General features: G+C 38.6%; 1 protein-coding gene across 2 annotated transcripts; it reads right to left on the bottom strand.

Moving 5' to 3' along the window:
* Positions 1 to 1,238: 1,238 nt before the first annotated feature.
* On the bottom strand, positions 1,239 to 22,549 carry drd2l (dopamine receptor D2 like). 2 transcript variants are annotated; one of them, XM_039619011.1, is made up of 9 exons: positions 22,220 to 22,549; positions 20,131 to 20,314; positions 10,474 to 10,869; positions 9,024 to 9,133; positions 7,055 to 7,191; positions 4,550 to 4,767; positions 4,163 to 4,246; positions 3,728 to 4,082; positions 1,239 to 2,270 (listed from the first exon to the last, which is right to left on the bottom strand). In XM_039619011.1, exons 2-9 carry the CDS (start codon positions 20,179 to 20,181, stop codon positions 2,074 to 2,076), a joined length of 1,548 nt encoding a protein of 515 aa, XP_039474945.1. In that variant the 5' UTR covers positions 20,182 to 20,314; positions 22,220 to 22,549; the 3' UTR covers positions 1,239 to 2,073. The 2 variants fall into 2 exon arrangements, with proteins under 2 accessions (XP_039474945.1, XP_031601777.1); XM_031745917.2 differs by lacking the exon at positions 20,131 to 20,314.
* Between the last annotated feature and the right edge of the window lie 4,043 nt (positions 22,550 to 26,592).

Raw genomic sequence — 26,592 nt, 5'->3', positions numbered from 1 at the left:
GAGATACATGTATTTGTCATTTGTTTTCTAAATTTCTTACATTGAACACCGAAAATATTCACACAATGGATTTCCCTTCTTGGTATTATTGATTTAAAGGAACAGGATTGACTCTTGACTGGTCTTGACTTGAGGTGAAGGCCTATTTTGGAATGACGGTCAGCGAACAGGGGTCGTGGACTGTGACACCAACTATCAGTCGCCTACAATGCACCCTTAAGATCTGGTCCCAGGTTAATCTAAATGAGAAGTCCTGTTGCCTTCAACGAAACCAGTCATGAAAATGAGTCATTACAACTATCAGGCTATCAGAAGAATTCACAATATCCCATTTCAGGCCAGCTAACCTGCAGAGATTTCAGAAAGTTATAACCCAAGAAATACTTCATGCATGAACCTCCCTGAAAAAACTTTGTGGGGTTCAGAAGTTCTGGAAAGCAAACTGCTTTCTTCTTTTTCACCTCCTTTAACCCTTAGCACAAAGGACAACATGCATATTTCTTAAAATATCAAATGATCCATTCATTTTCTTGATCATTTGTCCAATTTGGGGTTTCACAGCATGGCACACCTTAGACAGATCACAAGTTTATCACAGGGCCAACACAGAGAGACGGACAACTATTCATGTTGACATTTACTCTTCCCAATTTAGAATCACCAATAAATCTAACATGCATGTGTTTGGACTGTAGTAGGAAGCTGGAGTACCTGGAGAGAGTCCACCCAGGCACAGTGAAAACAGGCAAATTGCACACCAAATGGCCCCAGCTGGCTGATGGATTTGAATCCAGAACCTGCCTGTTGAAAGTGATTAAACCAAGTGTTTCAGGGCAGAATGTGGGTGTGTTTGAGTTCAATCAATACTATAAAAGATATATTCTATGGATGGAAGTGCCAGGGAATCTTTTAAATAATACACAACTCTCCTAAATCTTTTGAGAAGAGGCAGTGCACACATATATGCAGGAAAATGTCCGTGCTGCTAGAAAACGGCTCATTCAAAATTCTCAGTGTGCCCTCACAGTCCTGTCTCACTACACAAGACTTTACACAGTCACCATCCCTGTGCCACTGACACAGGATGTAAGTTGTACTTTACAATCAAGTAGGGAAAGCACTTGCCTATACTGTGGAAGTGATTGTATTTTTTTCCACTGTAATTGGAAAAAAAAGAGTAGATTTTTCCATTGCATAAGATGGTAGTGATTTTAAAACAACACAAGTAATGAATGAAAATGATTTTTATTTGATTATTTGTACATCCCACAAAACTTTAAAGCGACTATTTACAACACTCACCTTTACATTTATAAGCTACTTATTTAGAGCAAGAACTGTACATATTAAAATGCATGAAAGCTGTCTTGACTGTTACTGCTCAATCGCCAAATCAATCATTGTTACACAATGCAACTTAATCGGGATTTTTTAAAAGAGGTATGAAATATTACTGATCGTTGGATGTCTGAGTTTTAAGCTGTTTTCCCCCCTTTCCCCTGACTTATTCCAGTCCTCTGGGAAAGACAAGCACATGTAAACTGATAAGGTGCTTTGTGTCAGTGATACAAGAGAATACAAGTACAAGTTAAGTCTTCCAGTAAATTGGAAAAACAGTCAAGTTTCTTTGAGTCCAACTTACGTTACGTTTTTGAGTCAAGCCGGTGCTCTGAGATTCCGCGTCCTCAGTAATTCTCTTGACAAGCGTATTATCTGTACAACACAGCACACGTCTTCTTTTCTTTGAATATCTCCCGCCTGTTTGTGTTTCGTGCACCTGTCTTCTACTTGTCACACGCTTTTTTGTGATTGCCTCCAAAGTTTCTTTCTTCAGTCTTGTGTAAGCTGTTGGTTGCATTTCTCTCGTCATTCACTTTCTGAAAAGTTTGTCCCACTTCAACTTATCAGCTGTCCGCTCTTTTGTCTCACTTCCCGTCTCTGCACATCAAACCTGCCACACTCTTCTTTATCTTTGCTTTTTACTCAGCTCTTTCTCACCTCAGACCTCAAATCGATGTCGGCCTTTTATTTATTTATTTTTTTTGGACAACTGACACTTCTCATCTCTTTGGCCTAGCAGTGCAGGATCTTGATGAAGGCTTTGCGAAATTCAATGTTGAAAGTGGTGTATATGACAGGGTTGACGGCACTATTGAGGTATCCCAGCCAGGTAACGGCGCTGTACAGAGAAGGTGAGATGCAGCAGCTTCTGCAGTGGGCCTTTAGTACATGGGTCAGAAAGAAAGGCAGCCAGCAGATAATGAACACACCTTTGAAAGAAAGACAAGATGGGGATTACGTCTTTGTGTGTGACAGAAATCATGCAAGGATGTAATTTATTAAATATCTTGTCTAATTGTACATTTGTAGTTTGCACACCCTCATAAAACCACCGAGTCAGTAAATACACAGACAGAAGATATCATCTATCCCAGTTTCAGAGTCAGAACCGCCAAGTCTTATAAATCACACAACAAATGAGCTTGGCGAGAAAAAATACAATCAAGTCAGAAGTCATAAATAATGAAGGCCGTAAAAACTGCTGCTGTGACTGTTAACATTTATCACTGTTTCTCCAACTGAAATAAGGAAAACTTGCTCCAAATTTACATTTAAAATCTTTCATCTGGAAAAAGCTAATTATTTTCAGCTATTCAGAATAGAGCCCTCAGGACACATTTCATCTAGATTTTTCTTCATTCTGCCAAAGGTGATTGCATTTCTTTTTACAATACAGAACTGGCTCAGGGGATTTACTGTACAGTAAACATCTACAGTCACCTTTTATATATTAAAAACATGTCATGATCGCTGGTTTTAACCTATATTTTTGGTTTAATTTTGAATGAGTCTTTTATTGTTCTCTGTATGCAATCTCACCAAACTGTTTTATACATTTTTGACTATGCTATTGTAAAAATACCAAAACAAGATGAAGGCATCTGGCAAATTTGATGATACATGGGACAAGCTACAATTTGACTAGCCTACAGCTAAGAGGCCACTCTCTTGTGGAGCCATCTCAGAAGACAGACACGTTGTCTGCTTTTAAAGATTAAGAAACTTTCCTTTTTCATAAAGTTTATAGTTAAAGCTCGATTAGATGTCCATGAATCTTCCTTTAGTTATGCTGCCATAGATTCAGACTGCTGCGGGACTTAATGTGATGCACTGAGCACTTCTTCTACTATCACCTCTTTTCACTCCCCACAAGTTTATATAGAAGCACACACATACATAGACCAAAAAAGACAACAAACAAACAAACAAACAAACAGGACAAAGCATGGAGACAAAGAACAAAGAAATATCATTAATCAATGTCATCATATTTTTGTCTAATCTCTCTCATAGTGAGTTTTGTCCTGTTTCTCTGTGTTTTACTTTTTCTCTTCTCATTAATCTCACTTGCTTGATTGTTGCGGTTTTCTACAGTACTAAATACCTTATAGTATGCATCGGCACTATATATATAAACCTTAATTAAATTAAATTAAATTAACTTTGTTCTGTGAGCTTAGATGTGTTCTGTGCCTTCACTAGATACAGAAGGATATCTTGAAAAACAATGTCATAGAGACTTAGGAGGTGTCTGGAGGTGGATTTCAGGTAGAAACACTTTGTGAATGCACCAGTGCACAGTGTGACAAACTACAAGTGAAGATTGAGCATGCACACATGGTGCAAAGAACACCTCATCAATAAGTCTGCGTTTCCCACTGCTTACCGAGCACAATAGCAAGCATCTGAGTCGCCTTCCTCTCCTTCTGCTGTGACAGCCTCCCTCTCACCCTTTCCTTGGTGATGCCCCATTTCTCTTTGCCTGCGCTGCGCTCCCTCCATCCCTCACGTCCCCTCATGCCATCCTCAAGGGTGGGAGGACGAGGTGTCAGAGCCGATCGTGTCACGGTTGAGGGGAGAACAGGAGCAGGTCCAACTGAGATGGACAGGGAGATCCGGGGTCGTCCAGATTTCGAAGAGGCCTGAGGAGGAGGGGGAGGAGCCAGACTCTGCTCATTCTGTGGCAGGAAATGACCTGGCTCCACTTCAAGAGGGTGAACCACCGCCTCTTTAACCAGGCTCTGTGTGAGAATTACATAAAAAATAACAATAAAAAGAGAATCTGTTTGGACTGAGTTCTCGCTTAGGTTATGACCCTCACCACTTTCTTGCGCTGTGGGGTTGCAGAGGCAGGTCTCAGGATCAGGGTGCACAGCTTCACATCTTCTGGTTGTGTGCACTTATTCTGAAATGGAAGAAAGCCATGTACATTGAAAAGAAAAGATAATGCAAAAAAGAACTGGAAACTGATAACTCAAAGTAAACTATATTTGCTGGTAGGACAAGAATCTAGTGTCATCTTATAGAAATTACACTGTGCATGAGATGAAGTGTGTATATCTGAAGTTACAAAAGTGGTTTTTGAAAAATCATGAAGATTGTTGTTGACTTCATCTAAACTTTCTATCTCGTTAAAATTGCAAAATGGCTAGAAGACAACTCAAACTTGACTCAAGCTTGATAAACATTAGTTTGGTATGAAATCTACCTTCCTGTGTCGGTGACCTTCTCCTGCTTCAGCCGCACCTTGCGCAAGCAAACCGTGTCTGCGTGGCGGTGCGGTGCGTCTGCCACGTTTGCGCAACACCAGGCAGATCTGCGCATACACCAGCAATGTTACAATGAAGGGAACGTAGAAGGAGGCCACAGATGAGTACACCACAAATGCCGGGTCTGCAAAGCTGCACGTGGTGCCTTCACGATTAGCTAATGGACAGCAGAAAAAAAGAAAAAGGGCAAAGAACGGATATAGTACAAAACCTTTAGGGATAATTGTAAGATTTATCTGTCTATGTGTAAAGTACAAAGTCAAAAGGCAAGAACCTAGAACCTAGGACTTAAACTGGTACAGCATTTAACTATTATCAGAGCAATTATAAAGATAAGTGAGATGGTATTCAAGTAATCCTAAATAGGAATCTATGGCTCTGCTACCCAAAAACTGATGAACAGTCCAACTCAGAAACATGAATCAGTTCTGTTGCACTGATGCACAGTTGAGGTTGGCGGTGGGCAAATCTACTCTATGATAATCATAGTAAAGATGTATGGAAGAGTACAACATATTCAATTATTCTGTAATAGATAGGTGCGAGTTCTCAGAAAGGGCTCACTGAAAGCAGCAGCATGCAGCAGCATGGTTAAGAGCTTGGAGGCGCTTACGACTGCAGTGAATGCTCAAACTAACACCTCTGAGCGTATGTTGGATTACATCAGGAACGAATCCACCCGAAACAACAACTCAGGGAGGAAGCTGGACTACATCTCGGATCAGTTGGCTGCGGTCGTGAGGTCTCAGGATCTGCTCTGTGAGCAACAGAGTGACAAGATCTCGGGATCGATGGCTAATAACATCTTGGAGAAACTCGAAGCTATAAAAAAGGAGATTGAGAGACCAGTGTCGGACTGCTAAAAAACAGCCTGAAATTCTTATGAGTTGTTTGCAAAAGAAAAATCACCATCATTATACGGCTACCCCTTCGGCGCCAGCTGCGGGCTCAAGGCTGGAGCCGATCAAAAACAATCCCTGATAACGACTATGTTGTGACTGTTCCTTCCCATCCCATGCAAGGCCACCTGAGTTGGCTGGAAGACTGTTTACTTAGCCTGGCAGGGCGAAGGACACTGTCTCAGCTTGACTCTGGACATACACACACAAATACACATACACTGATATGCACTCACTGATCCCCTTCCCCTCCCAACGTCTTCGAAGCTTACCTCCCCCATCAGGTGGACATCGGGTCAGCTGGAGGCGCAATTCTGCAGCGGTCCCAGATCAGATGTGCACATTGTGTTGATTGTGTCATATCCCCTACCCAACCCTGTGGCTTGTCATGTCTTTCATAATGTTGTGCTGTGGTGGTTCATGTGCTTTTTTTGTGCAGAGGAGTTTTTTTGTTTCCTGCTCCCGTGCTGTCCTACCATGGAGGCACAGCATGAGAGGAGGTCTCTTTTTTTCCTCTTGTACTCTCCCGCTGTTGTGTACATTTCGGTGTTCTTTCTGTAACGCTACCGATCTCCGACTTGTAACCCCAAGTGATGTCTGTAATGTATGTAAGGTCGGGGGGGGTCCCCATCTCACTGCAGGGCAACCTGCTAGCGACAAATAAAGCTGATTCTGATTCTGATTCTGATTAAAGGTGCTGTTAACTTTGGTCATCTGTTTCCACTCCTTGTCAGCTATAATAAACATCTGTTGAATTTACCATTAAACTCATTCATTTCTTCTTGATCTTCAAACCTTTTGGAGCGCTTTAAGAACACCATGTTAAAAATGTTAACTCATGAAGTGAAACGCTGTTTTCATTGGAGTTTCATCAAACCCACATTTGCAAGCCACCAATGATGCAACGTGATCCTTTACACACAAACGCTGGCGCTGGAACCGAATGAAAAGCAATGCACAGAGCACCTTTCAAATGCCGTGCTGTAATCTACGAGCAACACATTTCTGTGGAGAGAGAATATTTTTCACAGTTTGACTTACATCATTTGGTGTCTTGCTGCATTTGGACCCACAACTGAGGCTGCCGGATGGCTCTTGCTCACCCTCGCATTACTTTATGTTTTCCCACTTATTCTCAAGTGGCCGCCTTTGAGTTCAGTGCGAGTGCTTTGAAAGCTGAAGTCCCTCATCACCAACTCGTGCTCACTGCTTAGTGAGATGGACTAGACAGCACCAATTCCCAGTGTTTATAGATAAGGAGGTTGGGGTGTGCCTGTACCTAGAGGTGGAGCTGGACTATGCTTCTCTACCTCATAGCTGTCTCCAATAAGTTTAGCTGCTGGGCACCTTCCTTCTGCTACTACTGTGAGACAATTTTAGCCACTGATGATTCCAACATATGGAAATGTCACTGAATGCACAGCATATTATTTTTGTTTTTGAAAGATGAATAATCAAATTTAAGACAGTTTGGATAGACTGTGTTTGTATAAAAGAAGAAACAGTTCACTGAAAAAGTCAAAAAGTATCAGATGGCACTGTTACCAGTGTTGTTCAGCCCAAACAGTAAAGGGCAGGAGATGGCAAAAGAAAGGAACCACACAACCGAAATCATCACCGCCACCCTCCTCCTGGAGCTGTATCTGGTGTTGTAGAGCAACGGCATTGCCACCGCTGTATATCTGCAACAATACATACACACAGACACATTAGCACGCCTCCTACATGTTCACTTATGGTTCTTGTGTCTTGACATGCACGTCAATGCAGAGGAAACAATAGGTGCATTTCTGCACCTAATTAAACCATCCTGCATATTTCATAGTAAATGTGGAGCCCAGACAAACAAATTCACTTTTCTCATTAAAAACAAAAAACTAAAGCTATGAAAGCTTGTTTCACAGTCTAAAGGACACAAAATATAAAACTGCAAGCACATCAAAAACTATTTTGAATTGTTTCTTGTGAATGCAGCTCTTTAGTGTCTGAGCTACCTTAATCCCAAATGTGAGTACGGGGTCAAGTATAAAAACAGAGAGCCATCAAAGGATTTCTTTGTTGTTCAGATGTTATAATATAATACAGTATTCCAATGTCCCCAAAGAGGCACCGACAACATGAAGACAAGTCAAGGACAAAGAAGTGTCTTGCAGAGCTTGACATGGCTCTCCAACATTTGGCAACAACAAGATTTAAGATATAACAATATCACAAGTACTGTAATTTAGTGTGTTTGCATGCTAACAATTTCTACTTAGCACTACTGTGCTTTAAGGGTTTTAATGTATCATGACAATTGTAGTAAAACAAAGACTCTAGTGTAAAACTATAAGTGTAAAAAAACAGTTAAAAACCCCATTTTAGTTTACTGAAATTAAAAAAAGCAAAAATTATATGGGATACCTAAAATATGAAATAGTCTCTTGAGTTTTAGATTCCCAGTTTAGTCATTTATTTTGTCTGGCATGAGGAGCCATTAATAGTATTATATAGACTGGGGCGTCAACATGACTGTGGGTAAAGTATGTTACACAAAGCATTTTGTTTGGATGGTAATACCTAATCTTGCTCCTGATAAATACCCCCTGGATTATAATAAAAAACTGAACTGAGATTTAAATTAAAAGTTGTTCTTTAATATTATCCTTAAGTTCAATTTCAGAACATGAAGCCTGAAGTAAAATACTAAATAATGACTCCACACTAGCTGCACAAACATTATTTAGATTTGTCCTATTTCTTATTTTGCAAAATACACTGGATGAAGTTGCATAAAAAGTGCTAGAGTTCATTAAATCAAAGCACTTAACCTCAGCTCTGTGTCCTTGTAATGGGTCACTTTGGGGGCTTTAAGCCCTGACAGCTTTGCTACTGCATTATATATAAATTACTCTCTGTGGATTCAACAAAAACAATTTAGAGACTATCCTTAGATGCAATGACAAATTACACAAAACCAAAGTGGTGCAGTCTAAATGTGTTACTTTGTCGGAGGAATTAGGACCCAATTGCAGACTGTCTGCCCGCTGGGTGTCTGGCCACCTCTCGCCGGACCATTAAGAGGGCATCAGGTGGAACACTTAATCAGGTTTTTTTTATATGTTTAGAGATGACTGGAGCAGAAACAAGTTTTTATTTGGCTACTCAGTGACAGCTGGATGATGGCAATGCCTTTAGTTAAGTTTTTAGTGGGGTTTGTATAGGTAATGTATGTAAACGCATGCTCTTTGGTTAGCTTTTTTTGTGTAGCCCAGCCAAGACAAATAAAGGCCAAGATTAGGTGGAAGAAATACCATACTGATTTACTGTCATGTTAGTTGGTTAAAAATGTAATTTTAAGTAGTTTATAAAAGAATAACTTGTTCTCCTGCTGAAGGGGAATTCTCAAGAGGAAGATAAATTGTTAGAATGGAAGTGAGATGAGCTCAACAAATAAGAGGAGACACAAAGAGAAAAGAGAACAAACAACCAGTAAAGGTGATAATGTGAGAGTAATTTTTAGGCAAGCGTCCACCTGTCGATGCTGATGGCGCAGAGGTTGAGGATACTAGCTGTGCACATCATGACGTCCAGGGTGAGCAGGATGTCACAGTGGATGAGGCTGAATCGCCACTCTCCCACCACCTTCAACAAAGCAAATAAGTTTTACTCACTCATAACTCACTTTATTTTATTAACCTGGTGTCATGTTTTGTACATTTTTACTCATGTGCGGCAAATCAATATTAACCAGGCTGGTTCAAACTTTTGCTTCAAATATTTAATTTGTTTTTTAATAGTTTATTAAAGATCATTACTTCCTTTTGAAATTTAACTAAAAAGACTGTCAAAACGAAAAAGACAAAGGATTTGCCTTTACCCTAATAAATAATGCAGAAATAAGTATTTTGCACTATAACAGTGATTGCTGTGCACCAAGGGATTTTTAAAAAAAATCAAGTTAGTCCCTTGGATCTAAAAAACCAATCATGATTCTTGACTAAAACAGAGTAAAACAGTATTTATAATTACTAAATAATTAATCAGTAATATAATCAATAGCCAATCTGATATGTGACAAAAGTATGTGTTATTTAATAGCCAAAAATGCCGAAACACTCATTGATCCGATCTTTCTTTGAATAGTTTATAATAAAATAAAGATAAGTAACCGTGTAACATCACGCTGACTGGTCTGGTAAATGTGAGTGGGTATTTTTTTGTTGTTTGAAGTTCAAAAAGAGGACCCAACTACAGAACACAGAGGCAGCACCTACACAAACAAAAAGGATAACTTTAATTAAACTCAGGACAAACAAAGGGAGATGGTAGGACAGAAAGTGCCTGGAGAACTGATGACAACTAAGACAAATTTCAGAAGTCAAAAAGAAAAAAAAAGAATAATCAAGCAGAATAACTAACAGAAAGAAAGGAAAAAGAGAATAAAACAAAGGAAGCATAATAAGCAAAGACACACAAGGGAAGCTTTTTTTTTGTTTTGTTAATAAAACACGAAGGGCAAATCAAAACGCGAGAAGACCTGACAGGTTATTCCTAAACAATATTCACATTATTAATAAGTCATATTATTTTCTTGATTTCTATACAAAATTTATCCATGGTGTCATTCTGTTAACTTCATACTAATGAAGATGTATTTGTATTATTCATTTTCAACCAGCAGTCCACAAACCAAAGCTACGGAAATTACTATAAGATGCCAGACAAAATAGCATATGGGAAATTCTGGAAGGCTGGTTATCAGTCGGCTTATATTCTTCAGAAAAAACTAACTTTTCTGCTGATTATCTAATATATTATTGGTGTCATTTGTTTTGTGTTTGTTCAAAAAAGGCTGAAAACTACCAAACAGTCTTGATTTCCATTGCATCTAATGATTTGATTCTCTCTTTTTTTGTCTTTCTTCAGAACCACAAAACATAAAGCAGGAAAAGAAGGGAAAACAAACAGAAGTGCACACACACCTCCAGGTATACGCCCCAAGGCATGACCAGTGTGGCCAGCAGCAGGTCAGAAACAGCCAGTGAGACGATGAGGTAGTTGGTGGTGGTCTGCAGGGCACGTTCTCGCGACACCGCCACGCACACCAGCACATTACCAAACACCACGCAGAAGATCAGGAGGACTAACAGCACCGCATAGAAGTTGTATGGCGGAGACGAGGGTGATGCAGAGCTGGTGCAGTTGGAGGAAGTCAGCAAAGAGGAAGAGGATGTAGGGAAGGATAAAGGGGAGTACGAGGGGTCATTGGTGACATAGACAGAGAAATTATGTTCAAGGGAGGAGAGAGGGAAGGAGGGAGAGGAGGTGTCGTCTGACTTGTTGAGTAAAGTCATCTTGCTCCAGTGAACATGGTCAGGCTGAAAATTAATGACACAAAAAAGCAGGAGAAAAATAATTACTGTGGGGCCCTTCATGGCCCACTGTGCATTTGATTCAGTCTTTTAAAATAGATCCAAAGACGAGTGGCTACTTTTTCTGACAGGAAAGGAGAATGAGGGAAAGCTTATTATTGGAACTTTGTCTTTGGTCTCACCTCAGACAGACAGTTTTGTAACCACACAAAGGGCACAGAGTAGAGGAAAAGCATTGGAGGTAACAATACTACTCAGGTACACAGCAAAAGTCACCTGAGTTTATCTAAAACTCTCATGCTCTTAAACAACAGCAAGTCTGCAGCTGCCAGAGCAAAAACTAAAACTGTCGAGAGCAGATTATGGTCCGTGTTTTGGGTTATAAATCAGATGGAAGCCCCACGTTTTCACTAATTCTTTTATTTACAGCATGTTTTAAGTGTGATATAGATTCTCTGCTGGGGGTATATTTTTTATATGTGTAGCTTACTAAAACCACATGAAGCACAAACTGTGCATTGCATTGTCAGAGGAATGTGTTTAAATTAGTTTGATGCTGCAGAAACTGTATAAAATGTTAATGTACTTCATTCTAATCTGCTGCTTGAACTCTTTTACGCCACTGAAACTGCAACTATTGGAACACAGGATAATGTCTCTGTCAAATGATCCATGAATTCAGCTTTTAGATTGGTGCGTTGCTGCCAAAATGACACCTTTCATGTAAACGCATAGGGGAAATTAGACACGCACAAGTTAAAGCAGGTCATCTACTAATCGGGAGATCGATCGTTCAGTTCCTGCCTGCTCCAGTCTGCATGCAGTATGCTTGTGCAAGATACTGAACCACACGTTGCTCTCCAAACCATCCATCAGAGTATTTGCTAGAAAGCACTTTAGTGTAGAAAAAAAAGTGCTTGTGTGAATGAGGTATTTTGTTTAAAGCCTTTTTAGTAGAGGAGAGTGCTATATAAGAACCAGTCCACTTACCACTTACATGTGTAATGTAATACTGACTGGACATCCTGATACTCACTGACCAGCATGCTTCTGAATTAATGGCAAGACAAACACACTTCATATATAAACTATAATTGCACTGTGACAGCTTATAGCATTTATAAGCTGTATGGATGCTCATCACTGACTATCAGTATTCTGTTTGTTCTGACATGCCTTCCACCCATTAAAGATTTAACAAAGTCAGTCATATTTGATCAATTATGTATGTATTATCAGTGTTCAATACACAAAGGTTTTACCTACATAACCTGTCCATAGCATAAAAAGAATTACTGATGATAGGTCAGTGAGAGAAACACTAATCCACATGTGCAATGCATGCATTAGTGTGTTGGGTGAGCTGTGTGAAAACATTAGTTTATTAATTGCCTCGTTTTTGTTTGTATTTTTAGGATGCATTATTCACTGACTGCTCTCTATAAGCCATGCTCTCCCTTGGCGATATTGATGCACAGTGGTACTGTAATCCACAGCTAGTTGATGTAATTCAATTTGAAGGGTGAACTAAGGACGGTGCAATTCTTTTGACCAAAGGGCCATCAGGAGTAGGGTGTTTGTTCAAGCTGTCGCTCAAACCCAGTTTGTGGGCTGTACAGAATAATTCATGAGAAGTTGCCCAGAAATAAAGTAATGCTCCATATTTTTGGGGGGAAGAAATGTGGATTGTTGTCAGCATACAGATGAAGTGCTGAGAAATTGATTTTTGCTGCACAAGTTTTGCATCATAATGTTGCAATCTTTCTGTTATGAGAAAAAAAAAAAACCCTATCAATTAGGTTTCATGTGAAGACTTTATTCTAATGTAACACTGAAGCTGATGGCAGGCTATGTTCTGTAAAAAGATGCAAATGACAAGCATGTTCTTTAGGAATCTTTGTTTTTAGGGGAATCATTAGACTCAGCACCCCAGTATCCTGAAATGGCATGTAACACTCATTTGTGTGTCATTGAAAGAATTTATTGTTTGTCGCATGTGGTTTCCAACCCAGTAGTGTCGACTGATAACGATCTTAATCATGAGCCGCACCCTAATCCTTACCATAAAATGACATCTGAGATCTCAAAACATAGCCACGACTCATGAAACAGCAGGCTATTAGACACAGCAAATGAGCTTAAATGAATTTTAAACCCATTTGAAACAGAAAGAGAACTTTTTCTGTTGTTTTTGTTGCAGTTTGTTGCAGAAAAAAAATCTTAAAACCAATTCCAGAGGGTGAGAGAACAACCTTAGCTTTGTCATTTACTAAAACAGACAAATATTTAGCTTTAGACAAAAAAAGGAAAGCAATACGCTTAATCAATGAAAACATTAGTAACGACACATCTCATCTAAACCAGCCTTTTCTTTGAAACCTGCGATTAGTAACCTGGTACTGATGTCTTTTTGCAGAGAGGAGACATGATATAGATATATGAGAACTTCTCTTCCCCGCGCTTATAAGTCTTTGGCTCTCTTCTGTTACACTCAAACACAGAGGCTGTACGACAGCATGCAAAAAGCTGCATGAAATATTTATCGGCAACAGGAAGTTGAAACGGACTACTGAGTGGCAGCATCACAGTTTGAATTTTCCTGTTAGTCCAGAGGTCATGAATGAATTCAGTGAGACTTTTACCACCTTACCACCACCCGCTCCAGCATGTGCATTACATTACAATAACTGACTGAATCTGACCTCTACTCTGCATTGTTAATCAACCCATATCCTAGACAAGTTCAACTGAAATAATCAATAGACAAACTACTGGCAACAGCATCTAAAAACATTCTCATGTGTATTGATTTCACAAGATACAATCAGAGATCTATATAGCAAATTTCCAACCGCCTTGACAATATGGAACTACAGGGAGTGCAGAATTATTAGGCAAATGAGTATTTTGTCCACATCATCCTCTTCATGCATGTTGTCTTACTCCAAGCTGTATAGGCTCGAAAGCCTACTACCAATTAAGCATATTAGGTGATGTGCATCTCTGTAATGAGAAGGGGTGTGGTCTAATGACATCAACACCCTATATCAGGTGTGCATAATTATTAGGCAACTTCCTTTCCTTTGGCAAAATGGGTCAAAAGAAGGACTTGACAGGCTCAGAAAAGTCAAAAATAGTGAGATATCTTGCAGAGGGATGCAGCAGTCTTAAAATTGCAAAGCTTCTGAAGCGTGATCATCGAACAATCAAGCGTTTCATTCAAAATAGTCAACAGGGTCGCAAGAAGCGTGTGGAAAAACCAAGGCGCAAAATAACTGCCCATGAACTGAGAAAAGTCAAGCGTGCAGCTGCCAAGATGCCACTTGCCACCAGTTTGGCCATATTTCAGAGCTGCAACATCACTGGAGTGCCCAAAAGCACAAGGTGTGCAATACTCAGAGACATGGCCAAGGTAAGAAAGGCTGAAAGAGACCACCACTGAACAAGACACACAAGCTGAAACGTCAAGACTGAGCCAAGAAATATCTCAAGACTGATTTTTCTATGGTTTTATGGACTGATGAAATGAGAGTGAGTCTTGATGGGCCAGATGGATGGGCCCGTGGCTGGATTGGTAAAGGGCAGAGAGCTCCAGTCCGACTCAGACGCCAGCAAGGTGGAGGTAGAGTACTGGTTTGGGCTGGTATCATCAAAGATGAGCTTGTGGGGCCTTTTCGGGTTGAGGATGGAGTCAAGCTCAACTCCCAGTCCTACTGCCAGTTTCTGGAAGACACCTTCTTCAAGCAGTGGTACAGGAAGAAGTCTGCATCCTTCAAGAAAAACATGATTTTCATGCAGGACAATGCTCCATCACACGCGTCCAAGTACTCCACAGCGTGGCTGGCAAGAAAGGGCATAAAAGAAGAAAAACTAATGACATGGCCTCCTTGTTCACCTGATCTGAACCCCATTGAGAACCTGTGGTCCATCATCAAATGTGAGATTTACAAGGAGGGAAAACAGTACACCTCTCTGAACAGTGTCTGGGAGGCTGTGGTTGCTGCTGCACGCAATGTTGATGGTGAACAGATCAAAACACTGACAGAATCCATGGATGGCAGGCTTTTGAGTGTCTTTGCAAAGAAAGGTGGCTATATTGGTCGCTGATTTGTTTTTGTTTTGTTTTGAATGTCAGAAATGTATATTTGTGAATGTGGAGATGTTATATTGGTTTCACTGGTAAAAATAAATCATTGAAATGGGTATATATTTGTTTTTGTTAAGTTGCCTAATAATTATGCACAGTAATAGTCACCTGCACACACAGATATCCCCTAAAATAGCTCAAACTAAAACAAACTAAAAACTACTTCCAAAAACATTCAGCTTTGATATTAATGAGTTTTTTGGGTTCATTGAGAACATGGTTGTTGTTCAATAATAAAATTATTCCTCAAAAATACAACTTGCCTAATAATTCTGCACTCCCTGTAGTATAAAAGGTGGGTTTGGTGAGTAAATCTGATCAACGTTATCACCTTGAATTTAAATTTATGTCTTTTAGCCTTGATGTAGCCTAACTGGTGCAAGGGAGCCAGCCCAGGACAAGTCCAACATAGTATGTCACTGTAAAATGCATATTACAAACTAACCTTTTTAACCTGCACTAAACTGCTTAACACATATTTTATGCAAGCACAAAATTACGATATTATGATTCAGTTAGTTTTAAAACATTCAAGAAAACTTGATTCAGCAACACATAATGCATAGATCCAATATCTGATTTAAAAACTCCAAAATGAATAAGCACATGACATAGATTTAAAATTCCAGTTTATAAAATTGCAGTCCTTTCCTTTGAAAATAGTTTCATTTTCCTCCCCTGTCCTCTCTTACAATTTTCTGTATCACTCAGGGTTTCACAATAACATGTTTTTCCCACTCTGATTTCGCCTGCCACTTTAAAAAGATTATTCCATTCATGCTTCCACCTCTTCTGCCTATATACTGAAGTACCACAACCACAGGTTTATATCTGCATGATGTGTTCAAGGTGTAAGCAGGCCATGGGATGTCATTATTTTCTTATTACAGAGAAACTATCTCCATGCAGTCACTGGAAGCACATGAAAAATTCATTCATTCGACAGTATGTATTAGCCTGCCTATCAGATTTTATTGCTCATTAACTTAAATTGTCAGATTGATGTTCTGGATTGATCTGACCCATTGTAACCTCTGTATTTGTATATATAGTAAATACTGTAAAAAATGCAGAAAATCAAAATGTTATTTTTATTCAAGACAATTTGTAGACACAGCTGCAACATAAATTGTAATAAGATGATTGACAGATCATGTAAAAACTCTTTAGTTGCAATCTCACTTGCACACTAGAGAATCACTTGTTTCCAGTATAGATTCTTAGCCATTTTCCTTGACATCTTTACTTGTTTTTGAGCTCACTCTCTCAACACCAAACACTTAAAGCAAGAATATTTAATTAAAACATTTGTTTTTCAAAACTAAACAACTTTCCTGCAGTCATATTTGAGCAACTGTAATAAACCCAGCTCATCTCACCTCAGTCTCTTTCACAAATTAGTTTAAAAACATCAAAGAGCAAGATGCCCCAAGACAGAGTGCAAAACTAGGAAAAAGCTATTTGCCAGTGACGGCTGCAGTGCTTCAGTAAAGCTGCTGACGCACTGCAGTAATAAGAATGAGAAGATGAAGTCTTCAGACAGTGCTGTGGCATATTTTGCCCCAAGCAACTGATTGTTTATTTTATTTTATTTTTTCTTGAACTGAATTACAAAAGTTACATTCAACGTCGAATACTTTTAACACAAATTATCAAGAAAAAGATTTAACTTGCGAGGAATATTTCATGACTAACAATCACAACATAAACACTTCCCAGAAGCTTTATTCACAGAATTATCTCCTGTTTTTAAGCAAAGTAATTCTTGTTTTGCAATCCAAACACAAAGTGAGACCTTGGGCTAAAGATGCAGAAGAGTGTAAAGAATCAGCTATGTCGTTTTAAGAGAGGGAGTACATCACATTGATAGCTGGGAAAAATAATACCAAAGTTTAAAATGTTGCACCTACTGCAACAGGGTGGTGAAAAAAACAAGCCTCAAGGCCTAAAATCATAAGTAATGTGTGGTTGATGAAAACAGTGTTGCAAACATGAAAACTCCATGTGACCATGACAGACTCTTCTATAAACCCAGATAATGGCCTTTCATTAACTCTAACATGCCTATTCACTCAAAAATGTGTCTGGGCAAGACACACATATGTATTCATTCCGGGTTTTTCAATTAATGATGATAAGAAGATGTAATTATAAGAAATGTTTATTTTTAATTAATATCTTTGTGGAACAATCCCTATAAAGAACATTTAAGTCCAAAAACATGCCTATCTAAGAAAAACAACATAAAATTCAATAAAAGATTTATTTGCACAATTTAATGTTTTTATACACTTCTGAAAAGATTATTTTTATTCATTTTGTTATATTATTTATTTCAGTGTTTGTGAATACCACTGATTTCTCAACCACTTTCTCATAAAACAGTCAACTTCTGCAATGTGAACCTTAACAAGATATTAATTAATATGTTTACACAACACTGAAAAAAATACAAGCAGAATACAAAAGGAGAGCCTTAGTGGGTTAAAGTTATGAATAAGTAAGCCTATTTGGCTCTGTCTAGTACATGTTGTTTGACCTACTGCCAAACTAAAGTGATGCCTTGGGCAGATTTCAGTGATTGGAATTAAAAGGCCGCCATTAATCAGTGCATTAGTTTTACTTCACATTAAGGTGCAATCATCTCTGCTACCATAAACTCATTTTCACAAACAAAAGCAAACCATGCATACATAAGTACAGCAGCCTGGTTCCCTGAGATTCCCACTTAGTACAAGCTAAACAACTTCTGTGAATGGATGTTTGTATAACTTGCATATTTATCATCTTAAATTGAAATGATAAAGTAACTTCCCAGCTCATCACTTTGTCCCAGTGGTGTATATTTTCTCTGATTAATTTTATTTACACTCACTAGCCACTTTATTAGTGCAGCAATTCAAGTCCTCGTCCACACAGCTATGTAATCAGCCAATCACATGGCAGCAACTCGATGCATTTAGATATAGAAACTATGTCAATACACCCTGCTGAAGTTCAAACTGAGCATCTGAATGAGGAAGAAAGAGGGCTTTGAATGTGGAATGGGTTTTGGTCCCATATGGCCAAATAAATCAAGGGTTTCAGAAACTGCTGATCTACGGATATTTTCCTACACAACCATCTTTATACTTTCTAGAGAACAATCTGAAAAGAGAAAATATCCAATAAGGACAGTTCTCTGGGCAAAAACTCCTTGTTGATAACAGAGGTGAGATGAGAATAGATTGCTTTGAGCTGCGAAGAAGGCAACAGTAACCAATAACCAGTTGTTACAACCAAGGCACACAGAAGAGCAACAAATCTTGAAGCCCCAGCATACTAAGTATTGTTGTTGGCCAGGTCCATCTTCTGCTTCAAATAGGATAACATGCCATGTCACAAAGCTCAAATCCTCTCAAACTGGTTTCTTGAACATTACAATGGGTCCACTCAGATGGAAGATTCACATTATGGATCTGAAGCTGACAAATCTGCAACAACTGGGTAATGCCATCATCTCAATATGGACCAAAATCTCTGAGGAATGTTTTAAACACCTTGTTGAATCCTTACCACAAAAGATTAAGGTCATTACTAGTTATGTGTGCCTCAGAAAGTGTCCTGTGAGTGCATTTACTCACTATAAATGACAATTACAGCCAGAAAAGCCTCCATCCTCTTCTGCTAATCCAGTTCAGGGTCACAACTGAGCTAGAGCATATCCCAGGGTGAGAGGTGCCATACACTGTACAGATTACCAGTCTAACACAGAGAGACATTCACACCTACGGCCACTTTAGAATCAACAGTTAACCTTATGTGCACATCTTCGGACTGCTGGAGAAAACCGGAGTACCCGAAGAAACTCACACAGACACAGGGAGATGATCCAAACTCAACACAGCGAGGAATCCTGGAATCAAACCCAGGTTCATCTTGCTGTGAGGCAACGGTGCTAACCAGTGCGCCACCATGGCACCCTATTTTTTGACAAACATAGATGAGCAATGCCACAAAGCATTGAAAATGGAAATATTTTTAAAAAAGTGAAAAAGTGTAGAAAAAGTGGAAGGTGGTTTGCAATCCTTTGCAGTTAATATTTTTGTAGTAAAAGACGTCTTACTTGACTAACCTTAATACAATTAGGAGTATCACAACAAAAATTAAAGTTGTTTACAGATAAAAAGCTAAAAATGGGGTGGTTTTCAGATTTGTACCACAGAAGTATCTAATCCTGATTTTAGAATATGAGCGCATTTGTCAAAATGTAATGAGACGGTTATTTTCATGCAAGAAGCAACAAAGTGAGACACCCCAGATGTTTCTCGCTAAAAACACACGGCTGTGATTAAAGCAGCTGTTATGATGCAACACCTTTGACAGTGTTGCTCATTAAAACCTTGATTTGTGCAGATTCACATCCATGATGGGAACGAAAAGTCGAATCTGAGTCTGAGCAACATGAGAGCCATAACCCTCGCTCTCTCACATTCATAGAAAATTTTGTGAAAAAAAAAAATGGTTGCACTAAAAAGTCGGGTCATACATTTCAAATTCAGAAAGAAGCATCAAACAGGCACAATGTGCTTGGAGATAAAAACGTGTGAGGCCACTACATGTAAAATAAAACAAGAGCCAATTTAATAAGGGAAATGAATTCAAAATGTGATTAATCTCATTTATTAGTGAACTTAATTTAGTATTACTGTGGTGGTTTTTCAGCTGTTTTATTATGAACTATGACAAAGTAACCAGCTTCATCTCATCTGCCCCCAACCCAGCCTCGGGCTCTACATTTGGGCCATCATTTGCTTCAATGGACCACATGTTTAAACATTCATGAGTTAAAATGCATAATTAAACATGGATGGAAACCTGTTTTCCCATATGGTGCGATATAGGATGTAATGAGACTGATGTGAAAAGACATGAGTAAATTGATCCTGCAGTTTACATTTAGTTTAGTTTGACTCTAATTAACAGCGATAAATAAGCACTGGTAACAGATGTTATTTTTTTTTAATATTATGAACTAATGATACCCAATTGTTGCTGCAACAGTCAAGTTTGTAACTTCTAGTTGGACTATGTAATCAGATTGCAAGTAGCAGTTTTACTACATTTTCTAATCAGCTCACTCTTTCAAAACTGTGCTGGCGGATGCCCTTGTTGTCCCAACTCAGTAGCATTCACAAGCCTTTTTCTCTCTTATCTCCCTCTCCTCCTGCCCAATCTCCTGTTTCTCTTCCTCTGCTGGTTGCTCCTCTCTGGAGACACTTGACAGGTCTATTACATTCTTGGCCTTGTCTGCCCCCAATTCAACTGCAAAAAAAGGCGCATAGAAGAGAAAGAAAAAAAAATATGCGTTCAAATTTTCTCTCAGCTTTGCTAAGGCTGTGAGTTGGCCTGCTATAAATCTTTCATTTCTTTCACTGAGAGGGAGGAACGAGTCCCAGCCACTGGGAATGGTACGGATGTTCAGCTGCAGTATAATCAGCTCTCTGCTGAGATGAGGCCAGTAAATATTCAGCGTCTTAACCCTACTTCAGCTCCCAATTACTCCCTGAACTCCCTCGGCTCCTTTTTTCATATGTTTTTAACGAGCAGCTATTGACTTTTGGAAATAAATAAAAACAGAGCATGGTCCATTTGTGTATTTTGTTACACAGTGGAGAAAAAATAATCATTTTTAGTACTTAATTAAGCCACAGAAGACATATATATATATATATGGTGGGGGTTTTTTTTCAATTTGTTTGCTTGTTTAAGAACAAAACTCTAACTCTACTTAGAGAAGTCATTAGTATATTAGTGGTGCAATAGGGATTCACAGCCCCCTTATGGTAATATATGATCAGTCAGTAAGTACTCAATAAGTAATAAGAATCTTGTGTGTGGTTAGAAATACCAATAAATTGATTAACAAGTGGGAGAAGGAATCATTTGCACCAATGTGGCACATGAGAAGATGTGATCCCCAGGGTGACGCTCCACACCAAAAACAAACATCTTTTATTCAAGAAGCAATTCGACATCTTCTCCATCTTTTATTTAAAATGAGAAACTGCAGCGTTTGGAAGCCACTTCTAAGCGACTGCTGAGGATAAACAGTTTCAGTGTGAACATACTGATAACAGCATCCTCTCCATTTCGTTAAGAGTCAAAGTGAGCAATGATTTGTCACAGTGCCCATATGGCACAAACATTTAAAGTGTTAACAGAACCAGGGTTAGCTCCTGTTTACAGACTTAACCACATGTCCCCTGCCAAATCTACAAATTTTCACCATTCTAAAATGCACATTTGAGGGAATACAGCATTACTGAAACACATCCTTCAGCTGTTGAGAGAACTCCAAACAAATATAATGCCACTTTCCAACCACTAGAGGGTATCCCAAATGAGAACTTCACATATACAGTAAGATCTGTTTCTGCAATTCATGTGGAGACAAGTTGATTTTATTTCTGCAACACGCAAAGACTGACGTAAAAAAACTATAATAAATGAAAATATGGTAAAGTTGACAATCATGCTCAGGCTCTCCAATAACATAATCAAACTAAGGTGAGTAAATAGATTCATAATTTCAAGCAACCTATGGAAGAATAGTAACATAATAGGCTAAAATAAAATTACAAACATCTTACATATCTGAAAATACATCCACAGAAAAAAAGAACGTAAGCTATATAAAATGTACATACTGTTAATCATACAACTACTGGAATCTTTTTATAAGATTTTCTTTGACAGGATTATTATGGAACAGAGTGAATGAATATGTAGTTTTTGCCATCAGCATTATTATTTTTTTTAATAACAGAAACACGAAAACGTCAGTATATTTATGAAAAAAATAAAGCATTAAATGAGCAATAATACGAGACATACTATTTGAGGCATGCCTTCATTTTATTTTGAATTCCGGGTAATAAGCACTTATACACTCATATGACTCCAAACATGTATTAACCCCAAATCCAAGCAGTGATCACCCTGTCCCTACTGGCGTTCATCCGCACAACGAACTTGTCAATCTTGTATATTGGCACCAAGAAGAAAAAGCAAGAAAAATCACAGAAACGCGTTGAAGGCATGGCAACAAGTTCCCCTTAAGATGCTGCCAGTCCTATCTGAACTGACAGAGGTTTCTATATTTAAAAAAATAAATAAAACAAAAAAGAATAAATCTGCTTTTCAATTTGCTTTAAAGCGGTTACTTACCCTATGGTGCTTCAGATGCTCACATTTAGCTTCGCTCCCCTCTCAGGAACAGCACCGGCGAGAAATTGGCTGTCCGTCCGCGGCATCCAATCAACAATTTACGGCAGACCTCCCCCCAGATTGACCTCAGTCGGTGGGCGTAAACACCATCAGGGGTAAAGTCCCCCTCCTCTGTCGGGTCAGTGCTGCGGGGGTCTGACAGGAGATGGAGGAGGATGGAAACAGTTTGAGGAGAGAAGAGGAAGACGAAGAGGAGAGGAGGGGGTCGTGTAGGTTTTCACAGTTTCAGTTAAGAAATAAATCACAGAACCAACTTGCGCTCACAGCAGACAGACTGTAATTCCATTGGTTCAGGTTGATATTAGTGGGCGGAGCAAAACCCAAATCGCACCTCGTATTTATATTTCTGTTCTATGATTTTAACTGTGTGGTTTGTGCAATGTTGTTTTCTGCAACTGCATATTTTAGTTTACAGCATAGGGTAATTTTATTAATAATGAGTTACAGTATTTTAATATCATTCCTTCTAATATTTAGGTTCATCATTATAGGTACTTGGAGAAGATTACTTTGGTTTCTACTATCCCGACGATGAGACTGAATGTAGGTCAGGATGCAGAGTAGGTTAAGTGCATAGTTTATTTTTTTTAAATTTATTATTATGTTTCCATTAATTTATATTCACCACCCAGCCCTAAGAAAGAAAATGGTGAACACTACTGAACTAGAAATCAGGGTTATAATAGTACTATCCAGTGTTGGGTGGCATTACTCTTAGTTTGTTGTTATATTCTAAGCTCCTATTAAAAAGTACTTTATTCTATTCCAATTTTATTTTATTTATAACGGGTCAATTCACAATATTTGCCGCATGGTGTGTAATATAGATTATAGATTAAAGACCCTAAGCTATTAGAAAGAGAAGAAAAACTCAACAACCAAATGCCACCTCCCACGAGGAAGCATTTGGCAGCCGTGGTGAAGATAAAACTCCCTTTTAACAAGAAGAAACCTTCGGCAGAACCAGGCTCAGCGAGGGGCAGCCATCCACCATGACTGTTTGGAGGTGAGGGGAAAGAGAAGGAGAGCAGCAAGAGACATGACAAAAAGCACTCTATGGGAGAGAGAGTTCAATAATTACTAAAGATTAAATGCAAAATTGGTGAAGAAACACAAAGAGAGTGAAAAGAAATGCTTAGTCATGGGAAGTAAGCAGCAGTGGGATTCTTTACTGGTAAGAATAAGATCGTTCATTTACCTCATGAGAAACAGCTTCAGCCAAACAAAAAGCTCCTCCTCAGCAGGCCTTGCAACCAGTGTAATGGGAATACTTGCAGGTACTTCTTCATAACGTAAAGCTCTTTAACAGCCGAGAGACATTTTTTATAACCCCAGCACAGAATGATGTGAATACATCTGTCCTCTCTGCCTTCACATTAGTTGACCTGACTGACACAACCATACCTTCCAGTAGTACTAAAGTCTATCTTTTTATATTGTATTTATTATTTATGTGTACCAAGGACAAGAGACAGAAATACTGCATTTTTTTCTTTTGTCACAAGAAAAGAAATGTGGAAACATATTTAACAGAACTCATCTGAAAATGTAACTAAAACACGGATAACAGAATATTACCTGTTATAACAAAAAAATAATCTGAGTATTCAAATGCATTACTTTGGAACAGTGTTGAGTGTGGAACATTATACCAACTCTATTATATTTAGATGGAGAATTAGATAAGATCAACAAGAGCATCATATACTGGATGTCTTTTAAATATAAACTAATAACATCCTAAGCCAACAAAAACAGATAGGAACAGTAACTTCCTCGAGGTTGAGCAATCTCAAGTTCCTGGAACTGTTCCAAAAGAACAGAGTTCCTGGGCCAATTCCCTAAAAAAGAAAAAATGCCAGTAGAATCCCATAAAAAAGTGCCCAGTTTTAGAGCAGGACTAATTATGTTTGTTTTGTTTTAGCCTAATTCTTACAGCTAATGTCTGCTTTTATTACAAGTCCCCAAAAGCTGATTCTGCTCGTCTGGAAGTAGCCTTTTCAGTGGGAAAACGCTACGTCCAGAATCAACTTTTTGGGATTTCCTTACCTGGATCATTGTGCATCAAGACATTTTATTGAAGTGGGATTTTTCTTTTGTTTTTCTTTTTTATTATTATTATTTACTCTTTAACTCTTAAGGCTTAAACTTATGCTTTATCGCTGGATACTCTGAGTGAGAAGCAGTTTCCCATATAGGCCGATAGAACTAACTGGAGTCAACTAAACTGGGTCTCTCTTTTCTGTGTTTGTGTTTTTATGAAGTTATCTGACAAATAGCAAAGCATGCTTTGTTTTTAGTCGCAGAACAGCCTATCCAAGAAATCACTGCTTAAGTTTTGGTAAGTAAGGTATTGGAAAATATAAAATAAAAAATACTGGCCAATCTCCTTCCAGGAGGAAGAACTGAACCTCAGCAGCCTTCTTGAAATGCTATCTGCCAGTTATTGACATTTTTAAAAAATTAATTTACATTCAAAAATAAATAAATAACATTAATGATAACAAATGCACAAATACTGCATGCATAAAATAACCCATTACCTCTGATCTAATTTTCTTTCTTCAGGATCCTTTGAGTGTCGTGTCTCTTTCTTATAACATTTCTAATATGGTCACTTCTTGGTTTCATAAAATCAAAATGGTGACTGATGAAACGCGCTCAGCAAACCAATAAGTGACATCTGAATAACAAACTGTGGGACAGACTGGAGGAAATTACTAACTTGTGCAGAAGAACTCAATACTTTATTCAGTCAGCTGCTTTTCATAAATATGCATAATGCTATTTATAGGATCAAGTAAAAAGGTTTGATTCACTTTTTTGACATGTAAATGTTAATATGAAGCAATGAGTTGCCTTATATGAATGCTGATGAAATTCTGCTTTTCATTTATTGTGATGGATCACTTTTAATGATAGGTTTAAAAAAATGCTCCAGAGATTTGGAGTCGAACAGAAATAATAGAGTCCATATGGCAAATCTGATTTAAAAGTGCCATGCAGGAGAAACTGCCACAGCTGTCATGATAAAAAGAAATCACAGTGGAACCGTCCTTCAGGCTGGTGAGTCTTACTATCGCTGTGAGCTGGGAGGAAAGGGGAAAACCTGAGTGGAAAAAAATCTGATCTATGATCAAAATATAAATGACAAGTCAATAAGTTTTAACAAGAATGCGGAGCGGTTACCTAAAAGGATAAGTATATGGATCTATGAAGCAACACATCAATGAATCAATCATAAATACAATATCAAATATGCATATGGCTTTGACTGAAGTGACGCTCAGATCATGAATCAGCTGTCACCACCAGTGCAAAAAAGAAAGTAGTAGTACACTTCTTCAGGTACTGTCAGGTGCAGTTTTGAGATACTTGCACTTACATGAGTAACTTCATTTTATGCTTAGCCTCTTTAAGGATTAAAATAAACACAGAAGCACCAGGAGCAACATTAAAGTGACAGATGAATGAATGCATCACCAATTATAATAAACGAATATACACTCACCAGCCACTTTGTTAGGTACATCTTTCTGCTACTGGACTGGTGGACTCCCATTTGCCTTCAGGGCTGCCTTAACTCTTTGTGACAAAGACTCAATAAGGTGCTTGAAACATTTGTCACAGACTTAGACCCATATTGACATGATAGCATCACACAGCTGCTGCTAATTTGTTGGTGGCACATGCCAAAGGTGATCTACTGGATGGAAATCAGGTGACTGTGGAGGCCAGTTCAGTACAGTTAACTTGTCGTCATGTTCAACAAACCAGTGTGAGATGATCGGGGCATGGGGCATGCTGGAAGCAGCCATTAGAAGATAGGTACGCTGTAGTTATAAAGCACTGGACATCGTCAGCGGCAATACTGCAATACTCCGCCCATTCTCTTTAAACCCTGTAACACCTAGAAATGGTCATGTGGTCATCTCTGAAATACTCAGATCAGCCCATTTGACACCAAAAACCACGCCACATGCAAACTGACCTAAATGACTTTTATTCTCTATTCAGATTGAACTCTAATCAGGTCAGGATGACCTGTCAAATGTTTGTATTAACGAGAAGTTGAAATAGCCGGTAACAGTATGTTTGGACTTTGTACTCTAGCTTCCTCCAAATTAACAATCCACCCCAAAATTCTGACTAAAACAACTGGAATTAATATTTTATGAAAGTTTAACATTTTTAACGACCCATCAGTTCAAAACCTCAGCTAACTCATCGATAAGCAAACTTCCTGGAAGAGCTTTTCAACATCTTTTCTTTTTTTTCCCTTCTATTGAGTGAAATCTAATATATGAGAAATG

This window comes from Oreochromis aureus, linkage group 11 (assembly GCF_013358895.1).
Source record: "Oreochromis aureus strain Israel breed Guangdong linkage group 11, ZZ_aureus, whole genome shotgun sequence".
In the NCBI taxonomy this organism is placed as follows: Eukaryota; Metazoa; Chordata; class Actinopteri; order Cichliformes; family Cichlidae; genus Oreochromis; species Oreochromis aureus.
Note: the sequence above shows the minus strand (reverse complement) of the source record. Positions and strands in the feature narration are given on the sequence as shown.

Excerpts from the sequence above, each read along its gene's own strand:
- drd2l (XM_039619011.1), bottom strand. The coding sequence starts at position 20,181 with ATGCTACTGAGTTGGGACAACAAGGGCATCCGCCAGCACAGTTTTGAA. Across the intron at positions 10,870-20,130 it reads GCCAGCACAGTTTTGAAAGA|CCTGACCATGTTCACTGGAG; the intron begins GTGAGCTGATTA and ends ATTAATTTTCAG. Across the intron at positions 4,247-4,549 it reads AAGGTCACCGACACAGGAAG|AATAAGTGCACACAACCAGA; the intron begins GTAGATTTCATA and ends CTTCCATTTCAG.